This window comes from Larus michahellis, chromosome 11, assembly GCF_964199755.1.
Source record: "Larus michahellis chromosome 11, bLarMic1.1, whole genome shotgun sequence".
Lineage (NCBI taxonomy): Eukaryota > Metazoa > Chordata > Aves > Charadriiformes > Laridae > Larus > Larus michahellis.
In genome coordinates, this window is record NC_133906.1 from 13,362,718 (window position 1) to 13,384,794 (window position 22,077).

General features: G+C 48.6%; 1 protein-coding gene across 7 annotated transcripts in view; it reads left to right on the plus strand.

Annotated features, from left to right (window-relative positions):
* The window catches only part of SEPTIN8 (septin 8), a 46,874-nt gene that overhangs the window by 9,997 nt on the left and 14,800 nt on the right, over positions 1 to 22,077 (plus strand). For 4 of the 7 annotated variants that reach the window (XM_074603717.1, XM_074603719.1, XM_074603716.1 and 1 more), the window contains exons 2-9: positions 7,241 to 7,355; positions 11,105 to 11,300; positions 11,979 to 12,165; positions 17,497 to 17,658; positions 19,171 to 19,267; positions 19,611 to 19,779; positions 20,037 to 20,169; positions 20,835 to 21,025. In XM_074603717.1, coding sequence (XP_074459818.1) covers positions 7,241 to 7,355; positions 11,105 to 11,300; positions 11,979 to 12,165; positions 17,497 to 17,658; positions 19,171 to 19,267; positions 19,611 to 19,779; positions 20,037 to 20,169; positions 20,835 to 21,025 — 1,250 coding nt within the window. The remainder of the gene's footprint in view (positions 1 to 7,240; positions 7,356 to 11,104; positions 11,301 to 11,978; positions 12,166 to 17,496; positions 17,659 to 19,170; positions 19,268 to 19,610; positions 19,780 to 20,036; positions 20,170 to 20,834; positions 21,026 to 22,077) is intronic. The other 3 variants (XM_074603720.1, XM_074603718.1, XM_074603723.1) reach the window with 1 other exon arrangement.

The following is a 22,077-nucleotide window of genomic DNA, read 5'->3' on the forward strand; positions in this document are numbered from 1 at the left end:
GTGACTACAAGAAAGGTATTTTGGTGTGTGACAGTGTCTACTTTGAACGTTGCTAGCACCACAGAGGTGCTTTTCAAACGTCAGTTCTGGTGCTGTTACTACCCCTCAGCTGCTGAGCTTGGCAAAAGAAGTGTTTTCTTTGTGGAAACTTCAGTCTGTACTTGCTGCTATTTCTTTGAAAATGTCAAGTGGCGTTTGTTGATCCAGTATTCGGAGATGGGGTAGGATCTCCTGAGAGAAGTGACTTGCCAGAGTTTTCTGCATTGATCCAGAAACCGGGCCAAGCCCCAGGGAGTGCCTGCTTGGACAAATAAGCTGAATTTGGCTTCTGACGCTGTTTGCCCAAAGGTCTCTAGGCAAGCACTCAACTGCTCCATGACTCAGTTTACTTGTGAAATGACGATAAAACTACCAGCGCCTCTGCAAGGAGTCTTGCAGGGATGGATGTTTGGGGGATGTCTGGGGGAGGTCCCCTCAGCATCACGCAGTTGTGGGACTAGGGTAGGGACCCTGCATGTGCTGGACCCTGAAGCAGAGCACTCTGCTCTATGGATGTGTGGGCAGTTGGACTTGCCCCGTCGCCTGAACTGGTCTGAGAGGGGCAGAGCAATGCCAGCTGTTGGCAGTGTGGTTGCTTGGGGTGTCAGTGTGTGTGTGAGCCTGTGTGTGGGACCAGCTTTCCCTGCTTGGATTTAATAAACAGCCAGATCTCATTCAGTCCTTTCTCTGCTCAGTTGCAAATGAAACTCCTTGCATCAGGACCAAATAATTTCCTGATTCTATGCATTTCCGTTCAGGAGACAAGGGAACAGCATCCTACAGACATCACTGGTATAGGTATTAAACTTCTGTTGCACGCCCTGTTGTGGCAGTGGATTGTGGATGGGGAATCAAGAAGGTGAAGTCATTGCTTTGTGACTAACAGCAGTCCCCAGCTGTGCTGGGTGCCCAGCTCTGCAGGGCGATGACTGCTCCATCCCGTCGCGGGAGCGCTGCCAAAGGTGCCGCAGCCGCGTGGAGGGGGGCCCATGGGAGCTTTCCCTGCTTTTCCTCATGCTGGTCTCTGAGTCACTCTGATCGGGGAGCTGCAATCTGTCTGCTAGCGCTATTTTATCTTTCTGTTTTGATTTGATTGTAAATTGGAAGGGAGAGGATCTGTCTGTGCTCTGCACTTTGCAGGGTGCCTGGCACGCTGATCCGTGACTCCATGTCTGCATGTGCTACTGCAGTGCGAAACGATGCGCCCGTGTGTATACCCAGTGCTACAGAGCTACTGCAAGGCGTTGGTGAGAAGGTAACGGACTGTACCCAGGTTGGAAGGGTTCCCGTGCTGCACAGTCCTGTGGGAGTTGGTATTATTTAAGTTCAAGATGTCATCCAGGATTGAGGAATTTATCGACAAAAGTGTGCCTCAGCAGTGGGAACTGAAGCGCTATGGAAAAGTGCTGTGCAGATGTTGGTTTGTTGTCTCTTGCTATTTTATAAGTGTGTGTGGAAAACGTAAATGGAAAAAGCTCAGAAGAGAGGGACCTGTGATACCGCTGCCTGTGAGCTCTTGGAACAAAAAATCTCTCACCGGAACAGCCGTGCCTCTCCCCTGGGTGCGGGGCTGGCGTCTGGGGAGCTGCAGCCTGGCCACAGCTCCAGGACACCCCAGGTTGGCGGTGTGAAGCCTACGGAGCTGCCAGAGGGAGCGTTTGGGAGAAGCAGGTTGAAGGTTGTTGCTCAAGTATAAGCCTTTTTCATCTTGCAGAATGAAGAAAGGACTGAGTTTCCCCTCCTTTTTCCCCTGTAGGCCTTTGCTGTTTTGCCTTGCAAAATGTCAGCTGTTCATATTTCTCACTCTTCTTTTGTTGGGCCGCAGAAAAGTGAAAAGGCACCTTAGATACAGCAAAGTGCTGTGCCTCAGGGTATAAAACCAGGATTCTTCACTCAAGTCATGGTTTAGCTGATAAACAGTGATTTTCGATTTTTGCTCTTGGTTTTACAGGACGTATTCACAAGTTGCTTGTACGCTGGCGAGTCTGCTGTTACAGCTCCCATCGTGCCAAGGTCTTAAAAAGTAATGATCACCATTTAAAAAAAATAAATATCACGATTTATGATTATGGCACTTAATTATGCTTTTGATTACCTGTATGCTTTCACCTGCTTCATTCAGTAAAACAAGTCAGGGTTGTCTCAAGCAGAAAACACCAGCATATGTCACCAAAGACCACTTCTTGTTGAGATTAATTGAAAGATCATATGTCTCTTTTTTTTTTTTTTTTAACCAGCTGATGTCAGAATGGTTTTTTATATCCCAAGTTCCAGTCAGTTTGTACTGCTCCTGGTGTGAAAAGCAAGGAGAACAGGGGCAGCATATCTAAAAGCAGAGTGAGCTGCTCCGCTCGGCACCAGGAGCCCCAGCCAGGAAAACTGTGCAGTTGAGGGGCAGCTGCATGCGGAGCTGATCGTCTCGCTGCTGACATCCCCCATGGGTTGCGCAGGCAGTGATAAAGCCACTTTTCCTGGTACAAGTAGCTGAAAAATGTAATGACGCAAAGTGAAACTGATGCTAATTCGGAGGTGAAGCATGAAGAGACTGGAAGAAGAGAAACTGTGATCAGATTTTTATTTTTTAAAGGATCATAGGCACACTGGATGGTGCTGTAGCCGGTGCTACTTCTCCTCACAGGTTTCTTTAATCCCTCTCTCTACTAGGAAGAACCTAATTAATATGTGAATGCTGTGTGGACCCTCTTAAAGGGATCTGGATTTGCTCTCTCTGATTGTATTTCTCTGCCTTTTCTTGTCTCACTTGCAATAAAGGGCCAAATAACATATCTTCTGCGGATGTGGTTTGTGGGCGGCTGCGTGCAGTGTTGCTGCCTGTGCCTGCGGCGATGCTGCCCCCTGTGTCCTTCCAGCCCCGCAGTCCCACTGCATGGCACGGCCCTGCCGTGGATGGGCTTGGGAAGCTGATGTGGGTTTGAAATGCTGTTTTCGGTTGCCTGGGCAGCTTCGTGCTGGTGTGGCCTCAGGAATGGGCCAGCGTGCCATCATGCATCCCAAGTGCATCCCCAGCCTCCAGCAGAGCGTGGCCACCAGCCGGGGTGGCTGGTGCCTTACAGCAGGCTTGAGGCACTATGTTTGGAGGTTTCTTTTTGGTTCTCATGGTGCTCAGCTAAGTGTGGCCATGTGTGCTACCAAGGGCACATCTGTCTGTCTGCTGCATGCCAGGAGAAGGGTCCTGTGACGTAGCTGTGGAACCAGAGCCAAAGATCGATTTCCCTCCGGGGTGGCTGTTCCCGTGGCTGTGCACCCCGATGCCATTTGTGCGCCTGTTGCCTTGACAGACTCTGCTTCTCGGCCCGGCCAGAGCATCTGTGAAAATGTTTAAAGGACTTTGGATTAATAAATTCTGCTCTGACCTTCTGGTGACTCTTGTTTCCCACAAAATTCCAAATTCAAAATACAAATCATCCCCTTGTCTCTCTGCTTCAAGCCCTGAAGATAAGCTCAGGGCACAGAAGGTCTTCGAAGAACACATTCAAAGGCACCCAGTAAAACCCTGGTAGCTGCCCATCATTGGATGCCATTAGTGACCCAAGAACGTTCAGGGCCGCAGTGGTTGTTCGTGGTGGGAGTTCACACTCGGAGCCATCCCGGACTCTTAATTATCATGTTGCAAAATGACCAAATGGGCTTCAGGAAAAGTTGGCTGCCTCATGGTTATTTGCAGCCCCAGGATGAGGTCTTGCCTGGTAAGAAGCAGGAGAGTCGTCTCTCCAGGCTGTGAGATGAGGAACCTAATTCTCATGGGGCGTTGTGGAGGGCGGGGGTGTTGCGGAGAGCAGTGCAACTGGAAAGGGCAGGGCTGTGTTTCTGCCTGGCTCTCGCCATAGCCGATCCCATCCAGCCCTGCCACGTAACCTGCCTGCTCCCGTCCTGCAGGGCAGGCGCATTGCTGGCACCAAAGGTGGAAAAAGTCCTACTGAAATTCCTAGCTCTTGTTTAAAACAAAAACAACAAAGAAACCCCACGTTGCTGTGTTACTGCTGCCCTCGTTTATTCCAGCATTTGTATTCTGGATTGATTATTTATGCTGAGCGTTGCAGGCTGGCTGCTTCTGCTGGAAAGAATTCAATTTTGTGTGTGACCTTGTTGTCTTTACTAGTAGGTGAACCATGTCAAGCTGTCCTTGAGCTACCCTGGGCGAGCGGGAGCTGGCTAAAAGGGTTTGTCATCCGGGATGAGACTAGCAAATCAGTTGCAGGTAGATGCAGGAAGAAGTGCCAGTGGTTGCTCATCGGGGTGGTGGGTCAGTTCCTCTGCAGGGCAGGTCAGCACACCAAACAACACAAGAGAGCAGAAAAATTGGTTGTGTTCGCAAGGCTGTCAAGTTTGTGAGCTCAATGGATTGGAGGGAAAGAATAAAACAGAGAAAACTTTCTTTCTTTCTTTCTTTTTTTTTTTCCCGTTCTTTTCTTAGTCTTACTACTTTCCAGTAGTTGTTGCCATTGTCTGTCCTAACATAGCAACAATAGCAAAATCCTTTTGGAGGCTGAATGACAGCTGAACGCACTGCAAGCACAGCAAATGGTTTTCTGCTTTGGTATCAGCAGTGTCTTGGATTTGAACCAGATTATTATCGCTGCTTACAGAAATAAAAGGAAACTGTGCATTTCAAGGTCACTGACAAAAATATTTCACTGAAGTTTGGCTCGTTGGTTTAGCCGCTTTAAGAGATGGCGAGCAGTTTTGAGTAAGCGTATTCTTGTCCCATAACGAAGAGTGACCAAACATCAAAAAAAGAAGAGAAAAAGAAAGCCCTGTGCGAACGCGTTTGGGTTTCCTCCGGCCGAAGCATGACTGAGTTCTCAATGCAGCCTTGCCTAGCTGGAGCTTATTTTAAAATGCAGCCTCGCCGAGCTGGAGCCTATTTTAAAATCCCGAGCAGTGGTGCTGCCTGTTGCCTGGAAACCTCTTCGCAGCCTCGGGCACTCTCAGCCTAATCATAGCCATCGGCAGCCTTTATTTATTTCCCTTCCAAAATGTCATCCCAGGCTTCTGGTTTGTGTTTTTGTTTGCTTGGTTTTGTTTATGATTTAAAATGAAAAGACACAAAGTGTAACCGTCAAACTCGGTGACTTTCTGTGGGAACGGCTTGCTGGGCTGTCACTGCATTGCAGTGGTGGGAACTGGCATTTGAAGTTCTGTAAGGTGGTGGCTCGGAGGGACATGGGGGGAGAGGAGAAGCGAGGGCTGAGAGCCCGAGGAAGCCCCCCGAGCCGTGCTGATACACGCAGTGGCCTCCTGCGCCTTGTGATAGTCTCCTGCTTAAGAGGAAAACCAAACTTGAACAACTCTGAGCCCTTTCCCAGCACACGTGCGTCCACAGTCCCCTTCCTGGTGCGGCTGCACCATCCTGTGCCGGATCTGCGGTTCAGCGTTGGGCTGGCCAGCTCAGCATGGACTTGCTGTTCTCCCTGTGCCGGGGAATCATCCTGCCATTGGGGTCTGGCCCTGCAGAGGTGTTAGTCTGAGCTTGAGCATCTCCGTGTGGTGACAGATGAACAGAAGAAAGTGTAACTCAGAGGTTTCCCTGTCTTAGGGGTCCTTTTTTATTCACCTAAGCTCTTGGCCACCTTAAAACCTTAATTGATGCTGTCTCTCCCACAGGAAAACCTTAAATGATTGCTATTTCCGCTTAGTTAGTGAGTGTGATGGATCCTGATGGGATGAAACAGAATTGATCGCAGGAGCCCAGCTACAATTTGATTGTGTTTCTGTCCAGGGAGTCTCCTGGGAGAGCACTGGGCTAAAATAATCTGAAAGTTGGTAACAAATGTTAACCAGGACATCCAGAAGGTTTGTATGTGAGGCATGGGAGCTGCTTCAGCTGTTCACGAGTTATTCTTTTGATTTAAATGGTTTATTTTACAAACCTGAGAATATTTGTTCTACCAAAGGCAGAACTAAAGGAGGCTTTGACCGGAGATGCGGTTGAACAAAGGTTTGTGTTTTTTTTAGCAGGCAGAGAGCAATACTCAAGGCTTGTCACGTCATTTCTTTTATTTTCCTCTTGAGTTAATTTGAAGTTTGACAGCCAGCTTAGGATTTTCTCAGGATATGCTCTTGTCATGCAGTCTTAGTGCTGGGACATAAAGTCCGAATTGTCAGGGACGGACAGAAGAGCCAGAGCCAGGCAAAGGGCAGACACTTTTTCCATCCCCATCTTCCACTGCATGCTGGTGGTTAAGAAAAACAGAGTGGTTTACCGAAGAAACTATGAAGGTGAATGAATCCTGCTCTGAAATCATGTATCCTTGCTTCTCCATGGAAGGATAAGAGTGCTTGAGAGGCTGCAGGGACAGTGCTCCCATCCCTGGGCTCAGACAGCATTGCTTATTTGCGTTGAGAAGTGGCAACATCAGTTGAAATATTTGTGCAAATCCAAACTCTCCCCTTCGTAACTCCTAGAAACAGAAACGACCCTTCTGTCAACTCCTCTGTTCTGGAACTGCAGCAGATCCGGGTTGCCTCTCTGTATGAGGCAGGGCATAGACCTGTTGTCTCTTTGGATGTTTATTGTCTTAGTACAGGTGATCGGCTTAGCCTTCGTCTGGGGGAGGGAGGAGACAGAAGGAAGAACAAAGTGCATATGGGGAGGCAGGAACAGGAACAGCAGAGAAACGGTGGAAAACCGTGCGGTCACAGATGGTAAAGCGAGAGGGTTCCTCACGCTGCCTGTGTGACCAGCACCCCTGGACGCGTGAGCGAATGAAACCATGCTGCTTATGGCAAGAGCAAAGGAAAAAAATCAAGTACTCGGGGGGTGAAATACAGAGTGTGTTGAGCTGAATTCAGTGCTGGAGGGTTTAAGAAAATAAAATAAAAAAGGATGAGGAGAAATGAGTGCTAAAACATGTGGTGGTGGGTTTTTCTTTGCTAATCTCTCCCAGCTGCGTATAGTTGGAGCTCATGCCGGTGTTTTCCTTGTAGCCTGGTAGCTTGGTTCTCCCGATTCCCCATTAAGATCGGTATTTTTCCCCTCTCTTTTCTGTTGGTGGTGGCTGTCAGAGGGTTTGCACTGTGGCGTGCTGAAACACAAGCTCTTGTGGGCAGCATTAGGGTTTGTGTTGGTGGCTCTGTAGTGCCCGGGGGCGTGGTCATTTCTTGGGCTTGGTGGTTCCTCTCATCAATCTGACTTGCCATCTCAGTGCAGTTTGCTAATCTGTCTTCTTCTCCCTACCAGAATGAAGAGAAGAGGAACCTTTCCCTGGGGGGCCATGTGGGCTTCGACAGTCTCCCCGATCAGCTGGTCAGCAAGTCTGTCACACAAGGCTTCAGCTTCAACATCCTCTGTGTGGGTGAGCACAGTCCTCTGCAAACAGGCGTGGGCTGGGCAGGCGGCATGGTGACGTTGGGACCGGCATTTCTTGTGTGTCCTGCTGCACCACGGGGCTCGGCAGTGGCTTTAGCAAGTCAGAAAGTCCTACCTCTCTTAAATATGTTTTAATTTCAGTGAATTTGAGCTCTCTGGAGCTTGATACTTCTGAGTTGTGACTTTCACAAGTAACTGTTGGAGACTCATTGCCAAAAATTAGAGAGTTTTGGGAAAAGCTTTAATATATCAGCTTTCTGCCTTTGGTTAGGAGGAAGGGGGAGGAAACAGGTGTGGGACTGCCCAGCTGTGCGTTGAGCTGAGCTACCGCTGCAGGAGCTGCAGGGAGGTCCAAGTGGCTGAACTAGAGGAATTTCCGCAGTCAGTGAAGTGTTGCTCATCTCCTCCGCTGCAATAGCTTTTCAATAGGAAGGATTAAGGGAAGACTGTGTGTGGCAAGTTAAATATTTCCCTTTGCAAACCGGGGTGGCTGGTATGAGCAGCTTCTTGGTGAACGCGGTGTCCAAGTAGATGCATCAGAGGCACCATGTGTTAGCTGGGAGCTGCTGGCAGTAACTCGGTCATTTCTGAGCATCAGCCTGCACCCTGAAGCTGGGGATGAGAGGGTTGTATCTGAGCTGTGTGTGCCTGGTTAATGATTTCCCAGGGCAAGTCAAAGGGCCTGAAGCATGACCATCTCTGTGCTAGGAAAAGGGAAGGGAGTGTTCTGTTTTTATTGATAGTAAAGTATTTACATTGAAGATTGTGAGCAGGTACGAGAGGTTGTCTTTAAAATACCCTCATTATATTCTTATTTTTTACTTTTGGTATTGGCATGATCTAGTAGACGATGCTGGCTAGACTACTGGAAACCAATTCCTTCCAGTGATGAGATGAGCATTATTTTTACTTTGGCTGGTTCTTGTATTGTGTGTGAGGTCTGAAGTATTGTAACCTGCTAGACCAGCAGAAATACATCTAGAGACAGCAGATCCCTGCCTGGCCCTCATCTGCCCGAAGAGAATATGGCTCTGTACAGACTGTGCAGTGAAACCCTGGCAGCTTGCACAAGGTGCTTGAGCCATATCTAAGCCACTTCTGCATATCCAACCGCAAGTAAAAAGCATGGCTGAAATCACAGTTGAACTTCATAGACCTGTTCCTTAGCAGAAGGCAGTATGTTCTTGGGGACACCAGAATGGATACACCTGCATTCTCACCTGGCCATACCATTTGTAACGCACTGGAAAAAAATTACTGCAATTTTTTTTTTTGGATAAGAGGAAAAAAGAAACGGTACCCCTGTTTGCCAGTTCCTGCTCCCAACTGTGCCTACAACTGAACAGGAGAATTCCTATCTCCATATGAATTTCCTTTCAGATTAATCTGGAGCACCAAGCTGTTTTTATTTCCTTGCATGACTCTTAGGCACAGCTGGTAGGAAGCAGTGTGTTCCTCTGCCCTGTTCTGAGCACCATGAGGTATTTATTCTCTAGTGAAGAGCAGAACCTGCGGTTTTTGAAGAAGAAAAAAGCCCAGACTCCTTGGCAGCAGGTATGGCACCTCCCTCAAACAGATACTCACTCACCTTCCTGCTCTCTCATCGGCGTGTCCACTGTAGGACTCCTTGGAGGTGGCCAGGTCCAGCGAGAGGGGCTGCACTCAGTAGAAGGCTGTCAATGCCAAAGGTGTAATACGATGGACTGCCTGGGAAATGAGCAGGGAGTCGAAGGCTGTTTCCTTGGATTTTTGCCTCTCTTCACTCCCTTGGCCAATAGGGCTGCTTGTAGTGAATGAGGAGTTTAAATGGGGCCCCTAGAAGGCCAATCTGGAAAATGTCAGAGTCTCATTTTGTTACCAGGAGCAGCAGTTCAAAGCTTTTCTGTCTCAGAAACAGCCTGAGAGCCAAATATTCTGGGATGGAGCTTGGTTTGTGATGCATCCCAGGTGTCATTCAATGGCTGTTGGAACAGGGGGGCTGCAGATGGGAAACTTCTAATCATGCCCCTACTGGTTTTCTAAGAACGATTCTCTCCCCATCAAGTTTCTCTGCTATCCCCTCATGACTCCACGTTCTCTCCCTCTGCGTATCTCAGAGGTTCAAATTGGCAGAATTTTTTCTGCTATTGGAAAGATGAAGATGCCTTGGAAGTGCCCTGCTTGAGCCCAGCGATCTGCTGACGTCTGTAGTAAAAACGCACCGTGGAACATGGCCTCTGAGAACATTGTCATGCTTTGGCCTCTGTGTCACAGATGCTATATAGCATTTTGGTATTGGTTTCACTGTGTTTTCCCCTAAAACAGAGTTCTTGTCTCCCCTTGGCTGATGTGGTGTGAAGAATCATGAGGCCACAGGGCAGCCTTGAAGGAAGCAGAAATACTAAAGGGAAACTCCAGAAATCAAGAGTGATACGAGATGAAACCGACTATGTTGAAAACAAACACCATCATCTGGCCTGGGTTGCAAGATCTCCCTCTGCAGCTGGAGCTCTTCAGGGCAGAGCAGCACCTCTTGCTCTCTGTCAGACAGCTGCCGTCTTGCTGAGATGGTTTGGATGCCTGTGGAAGCTCATGCTTGATGTGATGGAAGAGTTTGTTGCTTATTTCCTCCAGTTTGGCCAATTCTGGTTGCTGCACGGGTGGCCCCATCATCTCAAAGCATAGACATGCTGCCTGCGATGTGTCTGTGCGGAACAGGACCATCTTGGACAGTTTGCATGTACCGAGCCAGATCTCAGCAGCTCGCTCAGTGCCTTGTGTGGAGCTTGCGGTGCTTTTCAGAGGGGAGAGCAAATGAGCCACAGAGCTGGCTTTGGTGTAGCTGCTGTGTGGATGGAGTGGGAAAGGGTTACAGCAGAATGGGCTTTAGTCCTTCGGCAGTTATTAATGGGACATGTGGGACTGCAGGGTTGAGGCTGTGGAAGAGGGACAAGCTGCTTTAAGGCTTCCAGGCGGACCAAAGTTCAGCTGCACAGTGAAATCTTGAAACCTTCATCCAGCGTCTTTTCTGCTGTGAAAAGATATTTTTTGGTCTGATGGCAAGTTGTCCCAGCAGGTCCGGAGCTATGTGCCTGTTTCTCTGCACTGAAACAGGCCCCCAGATTCCCTCCTCACAGAGATCTCCACTTTCAAAAAAGGCAGGTCCCCGGAGACTTTAATGCCAAGATAAAGGAAAGAGAGAAAATGGTAGAGAAGCCTGTTAAAGTTGGAATCTCACAGAAAGGAGTGAGAGGAATCCTCATTGTCAGACTTCCCTGTCCCCTCCACAGCCCACCAAACACCCCTGGCTTCACGCTGAGCTGCGGTGTTACCTGGAGCTGTCGCTGTGTTTGGGACAGCCAACAACTGACCAGATAGTCCTTGTCAGTAGGAGCAGCTGAGTTTTATTCCTTCTCATCTGAAGACACAAAAGACTGTACTAAAATTGTGCGCTCCCCAGCTTCTCTGGTGCAGAATCCCAAGCAAAGTCAGGGTACGTGGAAAGGAGAATAGCATGTTTTGCTGTGCTGTAAGATCCTCACTGGGGAGATGAGACCAAAGTGCTCTGCGTTAGCTTTGCATTAAGCGTGGGAGGCCTTCAAGAATGCAGTTACATTTGTGACAATTACATGTCTGTCCACAAGCAGTTTGTAGTAACCTTTCACAGTATAATTTAGTTCTGCTCTGTAATTAATGTTCTTTGAAGTACTTGTGACAAATTCATGCTGCAGTGAGCTGATGATTTCTCCTTCCTAGGTGAGACCGGCATTGGGAAATCCACACTAATGAATACCCTCTTCAATACCACATTTGAGACGGAGGAAGCCAGTCACTATGAGAGCGCAGTTCGCTTGCGGCCACGGACCTACGACCTGCAGGAGAGCAACGTCCACCTGAAGCTAACAATTGTGGACGCGGTTGGATTTGGGGATCAGATAAATAAAGATGAAAGGCAGGTCTCGTGCCATCTGCTTGGCATTTCTGGGCTGGCCTTTGATGCTTAGATGTGAGCTGCTTGCAGTGTTGCAGAGGCGGTGTCCATGTTTCTGTAACCGAGTAGCTCCCTGCAGTGGCTCTGGTTCTGGGGGCTGAGTGTAGAGGGAGTTGGGTGAGGACCAGAAAGAGAGGTCACAGGAGGTCTTTCCAGCAGGGAATGGTGTCCTCCAGGAGCATCAGCAGTTAACAAGCTGTCCTCAGTGCAGGGTTGGGAATTATCTGTTCTGGCAATGACCAGTGTCTCTGGACCCGTCTCATTTAATTACACAGACATCTTGCTCAAGCCCCAGGTAAAGGCTTTCTGGGACTCCAAGGTCTCTCCTTGGTCATGTTGCATTGCTACAGCCAGATGGCTCGGCCCTGAGATCTGGGCAAAGTCTGTTCTGTGGAAGCAGTCATCTTTCCATGCTCTGCTGTCCTTAGGCTTTGCAGTGCAGCCTCAGGAGACTCCAGCAACCTTTGGATTATAAGGTCTGTGTGTAAATGCCACACTTTTCCTGTGGTAAGGCTAAATTGTTTGAGTCTTATAACTACTTTTTAAATGATAGCATGGTATGTGTAGGAGAACTCCTTAAGCCTTCACATTGTGTAATTTTGAGGTCCAGTATCTGGGTTGCTAATTGTATGGTTTTAGTTACAGGCCGATAGTTGAGTACATTGATACGCAGTTTGAAAACTATTTGCAAGAAGAGCTGAAAATCCGCCGATCTCTCTTCAACTATCATGACACGAGGATTCACGTCTGCCTGTACTTCATCACCCCAACCGGACACTCGCTCAAGTCCTTGGACCTGGTGACAATGAAGAAGTTGGATAGCAAGGTAAGGGGTTGGAGACCCTGGTCCCTCTTTCTGGAAGTGGTGATACTTCTATTTATATTGGTTGTCATGTGGAAGGTTTTGTTCCTTACATGTAAGTGCTGGAGTCCTTCTTGCACGATAGCTGACCGGTTTTTAGGACTCTGCTAGAACTTTGTCTGCCCTGATGGGTTGCTGAAGTCCTGTGCTTTTTTTCTCACCGGCTTTCCTGAAAATGTCAGGTGAAAAACTTGTTTTCCAGCTAGCTGTGGGAAATCTAGAGTGTCCATCACTGTTTAGTTTATATTTATCAAAGCCATCAACTGCATTTTTATTAGCTCTTCTTTACAGGTGTGCAGGTAAGGATGTGTTCCAGCTCCTGCAGTTGAAGTGTGGAATCTGCGGAGCCACCTCTGCTGTCCTGACCAGGGATGGAGGGGCTGAGAGCAACTAAAGCTGTAGGCGTCCTAAGGTGGTGGTCAGTAGGGAGGAGACAGGGGTTGAAGAGGAGCGTTGGCTGTGCATGCTGGCACACAGGGAGTATATGAGCCGTCACTGCTGGTAGTGCCGGATGATCTGAATAGCAGATCACAATGTCCTCTGAAAATGTAAATATGGTGAGAAGTTCTCAAGGTCATAGGGATCCTGAAAGTGGGTCATGAGAGGGTCTAGCTGGGGGTTGTTTCTTTGTGCATAAGCTATTCTGCCTTAGGGGGCAGTGGGTTACTTAACTGGTTACTGCTGGTATTCCTGTAGCTCGGAGGAGGTTTCTGACACACTTCTGGCTGTTCCAGCTGGCTTCCAGGGAACTGCAGGAGGCTTCAAAGGTCACTAGTGGCAGCAGTATCTCTTCTTTTCTTTGCAAGAATTTCCTGTCTTTCAGAGCAGTATTTTAGCAGCAAAGTGGTGGTTCCTTTCAGATGGCAGATGCTGCCCAGTTTACAGAGGGGGCAGGGAAGGTGGCTGGGACCCTGCAGTAGCTGGGGATCCCCTGGATTACATTTAGGGAATGGTCTCTTCTCTGTCTGTTGTCCACGTGCAGCTCTATCGGACTTTCCTGGCGGGTAGAGTTCCCCCTCGCAGAGTCCCTGCTGTTTGCCCTGGCCACCCGGGGCTGTTGGCCTGCTTTTCCTTGGCCCCGCTCCAGAGCAGGCGCTGGCTTCCCACTGCAGTGGGCTGTTTGTAACCGTGGTGGCTGTTACACTGACTTCATCAGGAATCTGAAAACTTTCCCTTAATAAACTCTTGTCTCTTGGTGCTGTGCCAGCATTACAAGTTCCCAGAAATATGTTCGGAGGAAAGCTTCTGCACGATTCCCCTTGGTGCTGGTGGTCCCACAAAGCTTTTCTCTTCCTTTCCTTCTGCGTTCCCTACTTTTCACATCTCCCTGTGGCTGTCTTTAATGTGGTCCTTGGGTAGTACCAAAATAAATCCTTTGGACTTGTGCAGAGACGGGAACTTTGTGCGCACACGAGCTTTTTATACTTCTAAACTTCCACTTAAATAGTTGTCTCTGAAGTCATTTTATCCCTTTGCTCTCATCTCCCTTCTTACCACAGTCTGAGACCATCTTCGATTTCATCGTGTGGTGGCTTCACGCACGTGGAAATGAACAAGCGAGTAGAGACCGTTGATATTTTCTGGGTGTCAGGGGCTTGTGTTGCATTTCTGCATCAGTGTCATCCCAGGACATCAAGGTGCTTTCCAGGCCCTCCTTAAAGATTTGTATGTGACGATGCTGTGCACCTTTCCCAGTACACATGAACCATTCGTGCTTGGGGGCCAGCGTGTGTGCAGAGTGAAGTGGGGTGTCAGCAAACCCCAGGCAGCGTTCTGTCTGCTCCAGACTGGTGACAGCGAGTGGCTGTCGCGGCTGAGCAGAGCGGTGACGTGCTCTGACTCACGTCTGCAGTCGTGTGAGCACACCTGAACCTGGCTTTCCTCTGGAAAAGCTTTACATGGCTGCTGGCTCCTGTTTTATGGTTGAGGAGTGGAGTCCATGGAGACAAAAGGTGTATCAGAGGCAATGCTTTGCTGCGTGCTCAGCTGCTGAGGCTAGTTTACCGAGGTTTCGGTAGGAACCAGGCTCCGTTGCACCTTTGCTTTAGCACACCAGTGACATGGCATCAGGGGTTGGGCAGGCTTTTGAATCTGCGTGACAATTTCAGTGATGAATCTTGCTTTTAGTGTGAAGTTTACAAAATCCTTTCTGAGTAAAGTTGTTTTGTAAATAAAATCTTCCATTGTACTGTAACACAATATTTGTTTGGCTGAGCTCATGGGCAGCTGTTGTCTAGGGTATTTAATTACAGACAGAGAGCTAGAAGCATCTTCAGAAGTGGTTCTAGGTAGGTGAAATGTGGCTGGCAGGTGGGAAGCACATATGACCTGGCAAGGGTTAGCTCTCCATTGGATTTAACCTGGGAAAAGGAGGGGACAAATAAATAAGATAAACAAAATTGCATCTGTATCAGATGAGAACAAGATTTATTGATTTAAAACACAGCCCTGCCCTGCAAAGTGATGGCACAACTGTGTGCTGGCATGGGCATCCTGGGGCTCCCTGGGTGCCGTCCCTGGATGGTTTCCAGTCAGCGTGTGCTGTTTACGAGCTGTGGCTAATTGCTTGCCCTTCGTGCACTGACACATCCTAGGCGGGTCACTGGCCAGTGGGGATGCTTCAGGCTGGTTTGTGCCTCTGCTGTTTGGTTTCCAAGGTGGGATTTGCCTTTTGGCTTCACTGGGACTTGCATTCAGGACCACTTTGGAGATGCAGAAGGATCCAGCTGTATTTTATGTGGTGAAAATGCATGTACCCTTGTTATATTAGCAAAATTATTTTCTACCAACTGACTTATTTTGGCTTGTTCTTTTAAGTTTTATTTTTGGAGATGAGAAATAACTCTGTGGTCAGAATGACTTGAGAATGAGGTGCATTTTTTGTGTGTGCCTGTAAATTCACTGTCTTATTTGAAGCATAGACTTCCTCTGGTCATAATTTCAGCTCCAGCAAAGACTTCCAGCATGTGAACTGACAGACACTGCATAGACAGTGGGCCTTTGCATAGAAATGGATGTGTGGAAGGTGCTGCAGGAGTGCAGGATTAGACATGCACTTTGGTTTGGTAGCATCTCATATCTTGTTTGGTTTTTGTTTCCAAACTTTTCCATCCTTTCTCCTTATTGGAAAGGGATGAGCTCATTCTAGACTTAGGCAGCTTTTGGGTGCGCATGCTCAAAATCAGAGAAGGGAAAACAGGAAGATAATTAAATGGTGCTCCAGGTGTCACTTGTTAACTGTGGCATTCCAGCTCATGGTTTTCCAAGGCATGCATGAAATCAAAATAAAAATAGTAATAATTTAAAAAAATAAGGAACTCACAAGGGAAGAAGAGAGGAGGAGAGAGATACACTCAAATGTCATTTCCAGGACTCCACAATATGGATGCTGGCTATTGATTACTGGAAATACGAGAACTTGTAAAATCCTTTTGGGTTGTAAACTTTGTGACTGAGTTGCCTTTTCAAAGCATGAGGAGCACATGGTTGGAGGGGACTTGAGTTAACCTCAGTTTGCACCTTGTTTGAGTACTGCTGGGGCCAGCAGCTGTGACCCCAGGGCCTGCCTTCTGCTGCTGGGAGAGCCGTGCCAAGCTCCAGGCTCTGTATCCCTGCCTTGCCGTAGGCAGGGCTGAGCTGGTGATTTTTGGAAGGAGAGGGGGAATTGCTTAGACCATCTGAAAATGGACTAAAATCGTCTCTTGTGCTGGTTTGTCAGTGTGCCTGGCTGGCTGGGGTGCGCGAAGCCCTGCAGACAGCAGCTCCCTGGCAGTGCCTTTCCCTGAGCAGGTGGTACGTGAGCCCTGAGCTGACCCTTTTCCTGTGGGAGATGGTGGATCCAAGCCTCCTCGCCTCTTAGCAGGTCAGCGAGGCACCCAGCTGTGGTCATGGCCCTTTTCACTTTTGTAATGAGGCCATCGGCCTGCTGACGAGTGGAGTCAGCAGCAGACCTTGTTCTGTGTGGGCTTGTGGCCCTTGGTAAAAGAGGTCGTATCAGTGGCTGAGAAAAAGAAGGAATTTATCCTCTCAGATAAATTTGCAATGAGCAAATTAAGACTATTTTCTTTTGGAGCAAGTAAATGCTCTTTTATTTAGTGAGTGCTAAACCAGGGTGTGTGGGGGGTGAGGGTGGAAACAAGAACTGTGGAAAAAAGGCTTAGCTACAAAGAGAACTTGAGCTGGGAAACAAGGTTATTTATTTTAATGGGCACCCATTGGAGACCAAATGGCTGCTATGAATTTCTGCTCTGTAGGACAAAAAGCGTTGGCTGTTGGGAAATGTTCGATGGCAAATCAGACTTTCCCCTCATTTGTCTGAATTCTTGTGTTTTACTGCTCTGAATTTGGCCGCTGTTCAGACAGACGAGTTCTGTTGTTGTTTGTTTAAGCAGGTTTGCAGTTTTGCACTTGGCTTTTCTGGTCACAGCAGCATTGTCTAATAGAGGTTCCTGTGACAGATCCTGCCCCACTGTAGCTCTCCGAAGCACAGGGTCATAGCGCACCACATCCCTCCTGAAGGATGTGGGACGTGGCCCTCGTTTGCTGTAAGTACCGAGCACAGGGGTGACCTCCCCACCCTGCGGGTGGCTTTGTGAAACCTGGGTTGATGAAGCTGTGCACTGTGGTGTGCGTGGTGTCTGCTGGTGTGAAACCAAAGCTGAACAGCAGCAGCATGAAAATAAATCTCCCGCCTGCTGTGTGGCACCCTGCACCTTTCCCAGCTGGTCCATGTAATCTGCACAGCACGCCTGAATTGTGATCCTCACGGAGAGGCCCGGGGAGTCCTCGAAGGGATCCACAGCCGCTGTGAAAGTGTGTAAGGAGTCCCTGCTCCTTCTGCTTAAGCATGGGAAGGCTTCACATCAGCTCGCTGCAGCGTTTCATCCTCGCACTTGTCTTATAAAACGGCTTGTCAGCACAGCCAGGAGTGGATAGGTGATAACTCGAGATGTGACAGTTACGCTGTCTCTGCCTCCCTCGAAGTGTGTAACAAAATACATAGGCAAGAGCAGAGGCTTTGATCTGCTCGTTGTGTATTTATTGCAGGGTGTTTGTCTTCGGTTTATCTGGAAGTCTCATAGACAAATTAGTCCTGGAAAACGCTTCCCTCTAGTGTTCATCTGGGCTTGTGCTGCAGCTCACATGCAAAACGTAGCAGCTTTGTCGTTTTATGAAATGTAAAGTAGCCAGAGGGATAGGACCCGGGTCACCCCGCGGGCACCCACGCTCCCAACAGAGCTGCTTGCCCCACTGCTCACCTGGTTATTTTTCCTTCCTTCCTTCCTTCTGCTGTAGGTGAACATCATCCCGATCATTGCCAAAGCAGACACCATCTCCAAGAGCGAGTTGCACAAGTTCAAGATAAAGATAATGAGCGAGCTGGTCAGCAATGGCGTGCAGATCTATCAGTTCCCAACGGATGACGAAGCAGTCGCTGAGATCAACTCTGTGATGAATGTGAGTAATGCTGCCAGTGGCATTGATGCCAGAAGTTGTGACAAATTAAATTGCTGCACAAAAATGCATTTGAAGGGCAAGTTTCACTGGGATTGTCCAGACGCTAAATCTGTTTGAAAGTTGAGCTGTGGATCTGACAGATGCTTAAGGCTATTACATACAGAATTAATTAAAATGTGGCTCTTGTTTAATCTGTGGGCTCTCTGGAGAAAGTCAGCTCAGCTCTAAATTTTTTTTTATCGAATTTTTGAAAAATACTTTCTTTGAAATTCATTCTGTCTGCTTTTAGGCTACTTTTCACTTGAGGAAGGATAAACTCTGAATAAAAATTTTACAGTTAAGATTTACATTAGCCTTCTGACTTCTGAACACCCAATTTAAAATAAAGAGGAAAAATTGTTAGACTCTATTTTGTCTTCTTTGAAATTCAAAGATCAAATTCAGACCTGGCTGAAGCATGTGCAAAACATTTTCAAGTTTCCTGCCTCCCAAATCAAGAGTGCAGCTATCGCAATAGAAACTGATGAATGTTAATTTTTTAAATAAAAAGTAGCTTTTTCATCAGAATGAACATTTTCCTGCATAGCTGTTTCTGATTACATGCTTTGTCTTTTCTTTCACGCACACCTCTTTTTTTAAAAAAAAAAAAAAACAAACCACCAAGCCAAAACCAACCAACTTTGAATAACCAATTCATTTCTGGGTCAACTAGGTACGCGTTTTCACTATAATAGTGCTTTTTTTGTGGAATTCATGAAAACTTTGGAGGATGCACTCTTTTTAAAAATAATTGCAAGCTGCGTGCATCGGGGACAAAAACAAGAGCCACGCTTGCTTGATCCCGTCCCCGTGTCCCGTGTCCCCCTGTCTCTCCGCCCCAGAAAAATATTTTTTGGCCACCTCTTTACTGATTCCTCACTTCTGGATCCATGTTATCCTAAGTGCGAAGGATTTTGTCAACCTCGTCCCACTGAAGCACCTGTTCCATGGCTCCTCTCCTGCAGTGCTTGAGGACGGTCCCCTGCTTCCTTTCTGTGCCCGATGCTTTGCAGACTTGGCGAGCAGCGAGCACATGTTGTATCCTGCACATGTCCCCTCCAGTGCCCACACGCAAACTGCTGTGCCAAGCCCTGTTTACGGATGTCTTTGCTCGTGCTTTCTGCAAGGCAGGGAGCGCCCTGCTCTTGGCATGTGGAGGGACTGCAGCTGCAAGAACAACCTGACAAACGGATAGAGGGAGATCGGTATTGATCATGGTGTTCCTACAATATTTTCCTCATCTAGTTCAGTCCAGGCAGCATTGCTAGTAAGCTGTGATATGGCCCTATGCTGCTCTCTGTTGTAATATCCCAGTTCATAGTAGAAACTGGTCTGAGTATTGGAGATTGTCAGCTTCAGAGGAAGGACTTTTTGAAGTAGATCCTGTGTCTGGGTGAGGGGGATCCTAATGGTCAGGCTGATCTCTGAGGGGTTCACCCGTGCACTGAGTCGCTGGCCTTGGCTCTGTTTCAGGCTCATCTGCCCTTCGCTGTGGTCGGCAGCACAGAGGAGGTGAAGGTTGGGAACAAGCTGGTGAGAGCTCGGCAGTACCCGTGGGGAGTGGTGCAAGGTAAGGCGCTGTGAGCCAGGCACCCCCCACTCCCTTGTGTGTGCGCACACTGGCACCCTCTGCAGCTCTGCCCTCCTGCCAGCGCGCGTGCATGAAGGTGCTAAACTGTGCAGAAATGTCTTGTGCAGCCTTTGTGGGTTGGCCAATCTTTCCTTTGAATTCCCATTCCTACTGGCAGGTTGTAATGGTCAGCAGGAATCCCTGCATGATTCCTGTGTTGTGCCCTGTGCGGGACGACAGGTAGAGGTCTTTGGGAGGGGAGTCTCTGGAGTGAATCTGTGTGTGCGTTTGTGCTCCCCCGCCATGTGTGCAGTTTGCTGACTTCCCCCTTTGCTTCCATCAGTTGAGAATGAAAGTCACTGTGACTTTGTGAAACTGCGGGAAATGCTGATTCGAGTCAACATGGAGGATCTTCGGGAGCAGACTCACACCCGCCACTACGAGCTGTACAGGAGGTGCAAACTGGAGGAGATGGGCTTTAAGGACACGGATCCAGACAGCCAGCCCTTCAGGTGAGCGGCCTACACATCTAGCATCAATTTAGGGCAATAGTTTGGTACTGACGCCCCCCAAAAAAGGTAGGTTTGTAGGTGGTATCCACGATGCTGGGCTGCAAAATACTAGCACTGGGTTTGAACTTTGCAGCTGACTTTGTTGGCATTCCCTTCCCTGCCTGTTTGTCTTTAAGCGTCACAGAGAGGCGTGCATTTCCCCATCCCTAACTCATTGGTGTCCAAAGAGTCTGGATTTCGTTTGCTTTCTTCCCCAGCCTCCAAGAAACATACGAGACCAAAAGGAAAGAGTTCTTGGGTGAGCTCCAGAAGAAAGAGGAGGAAATGAGACAAATGTTTGTTAACAAAGTCAAGGAGACAGAGGCAGAGCTGAAGGAGAAGGAGAGAGAGGTGGGTGTGCCAAAAACCTGTGAGAGGAGCCTAAAATACAGCCAGCATAGGGTTTTGGTCTGGGCAACATATGAATCCTGGAAAGCACATGCAGCTCTTGAGCACACCTCACCAGCCAAAGCACAAACACACACACAACTTCCCCCACTCAGAGGAGGGGACACGGGGTAATGTTTTCAAAACAGCATCACTGCTTTAGGTGCCTCAGGAACAACAGTCTTCCCCATCCTGTGTAGTGTGTAGGAGATTCATCCGCCGCTTGGTGAGTAAAGGGCAATGCGGGACGTTTTGGTGAGCATCAATGTCGGGTAGACTTCACCCCGGATGCTCACTGGATAGTGCATAAAGGGGGCAGCTGGGCTTAAGTCCCCCAGGTCAGTGCTGTGAGGCCACGGGCAGCTGCTGTGACTGGGGAGGAAATGAATGGACCATCTTCAAAATTAGTGAGGAATGAAAGAGCCCGCAATGCCCACAGCCCCGTGGCAGGGCTGCAGACTGAGCCGAGATCCTCAGTGCGCTTATCCAGGGCTTATGCAGGGGCACTGGCTGCTGTACCCTGCTAGCTGGTCGGTGTCTGTAGAGTGGTGGGATTCATGCGGGAGGTGTGACTTTGGCTCCGGACGGTCCTGCTGCATGTGATGCTCAGAGGATCTGTCTCCTACCAGCTGCATGAGAAATTTGAGCACTTAAAAAGGATACACCAGGAAGAGAAAAGGAAGGTGGAGGAGAAGAGGAGGGAGCTGGAGGAAGAGATGAACGCCTTCAACAGGCGAAAAGTAGCGGTGGAAACCTTGCAGTCCCAATCCTTGCAGGCTACCTCACAGCAGCCGCTGAAGAAGGACAAAGACAAGAAAAAGTAAGTGTCTCAACTTGAGTCTTTCTCCTCTGCCGCTGGGAAGCTGGGTGGCTGTTCAGACGCTTTAATGTCTGGTCAGTTACTTAGACAGCAAATGGAAAAGGGAATTTTGGAACCCTAATTCCTACTCGTCTGACTCATTGCTTAAAGTAGAGAGAGACAGGGTCCTCCTGTGCTCGGGCACTGCCCTGTGGGAGTCCTGGTGGGTGCAGGTGGGAGGGATTCGCACTTTGGGGCCATTTCCTAAGGGCTGAGAGTCCTGTGGGGTTTGCCCTTGGCTCTGTGACGGCCAGCTCAAGTGACCCTGCGAGACGAGACATTTCCTCCTGGAGACAGCCGGGAAGGTGACTAGAAATAAACTGCATCTTCTCCCCAGCAGAGAGGAGTTGGGGACAAGTGTGACACGGTTGTAATGTCTTACAGATTAAGTCCCCCCTCATACACTACCTCACTGTGATCTCTGGGCTTGGGGCCCTCTTTGGAGGCTGCGCTTACTTTTTTTTTTAGAGGCCGAGCTGTAAAGAGGGAAACAGCAGCTTAGAGTGAAGATGCATTCGAAATTCATTAGAGCTCCATGCGAAATAGGGCTCCAAGACACAGTTCTGCTTACGAGAAAGCTCTTTTCCCCTAAAGGCAGAATTCTTATCTTAGCTTGCTGCAAGTTAATTGACATTGCTGAAGCCAGCAAGAACATGGAGCGAGGGCATGTAAATAATGCTCTTTCAGCTGCCTGGTTGTGTAATGATAGAGCAGGAATGGGGCAAAGAGGTTTAAAAAGAAAAGGTGGGGGGAAGCGATCCTGCTTCCATTCAAGCCAGTCTTCAAGGAACAGTGGCTAGGGGCTGAAGAGTCTGAACTGCACTCTGTCAAATCCGGAACAGGCTGGTGGCAATGCTTTCTGAGCCTTTTAGTGATGAAAAGAAAAAACGACCATCAAGAATAGCAACACCCGAGGCTGCTCTTGACAGCACAGTGTTCGGCTTCACGTTGCTGATGAGGTCTTGTGCTCTGTCATTTCTCTGCTGTGAACTGCAGCACTGGAGCAGCTCATG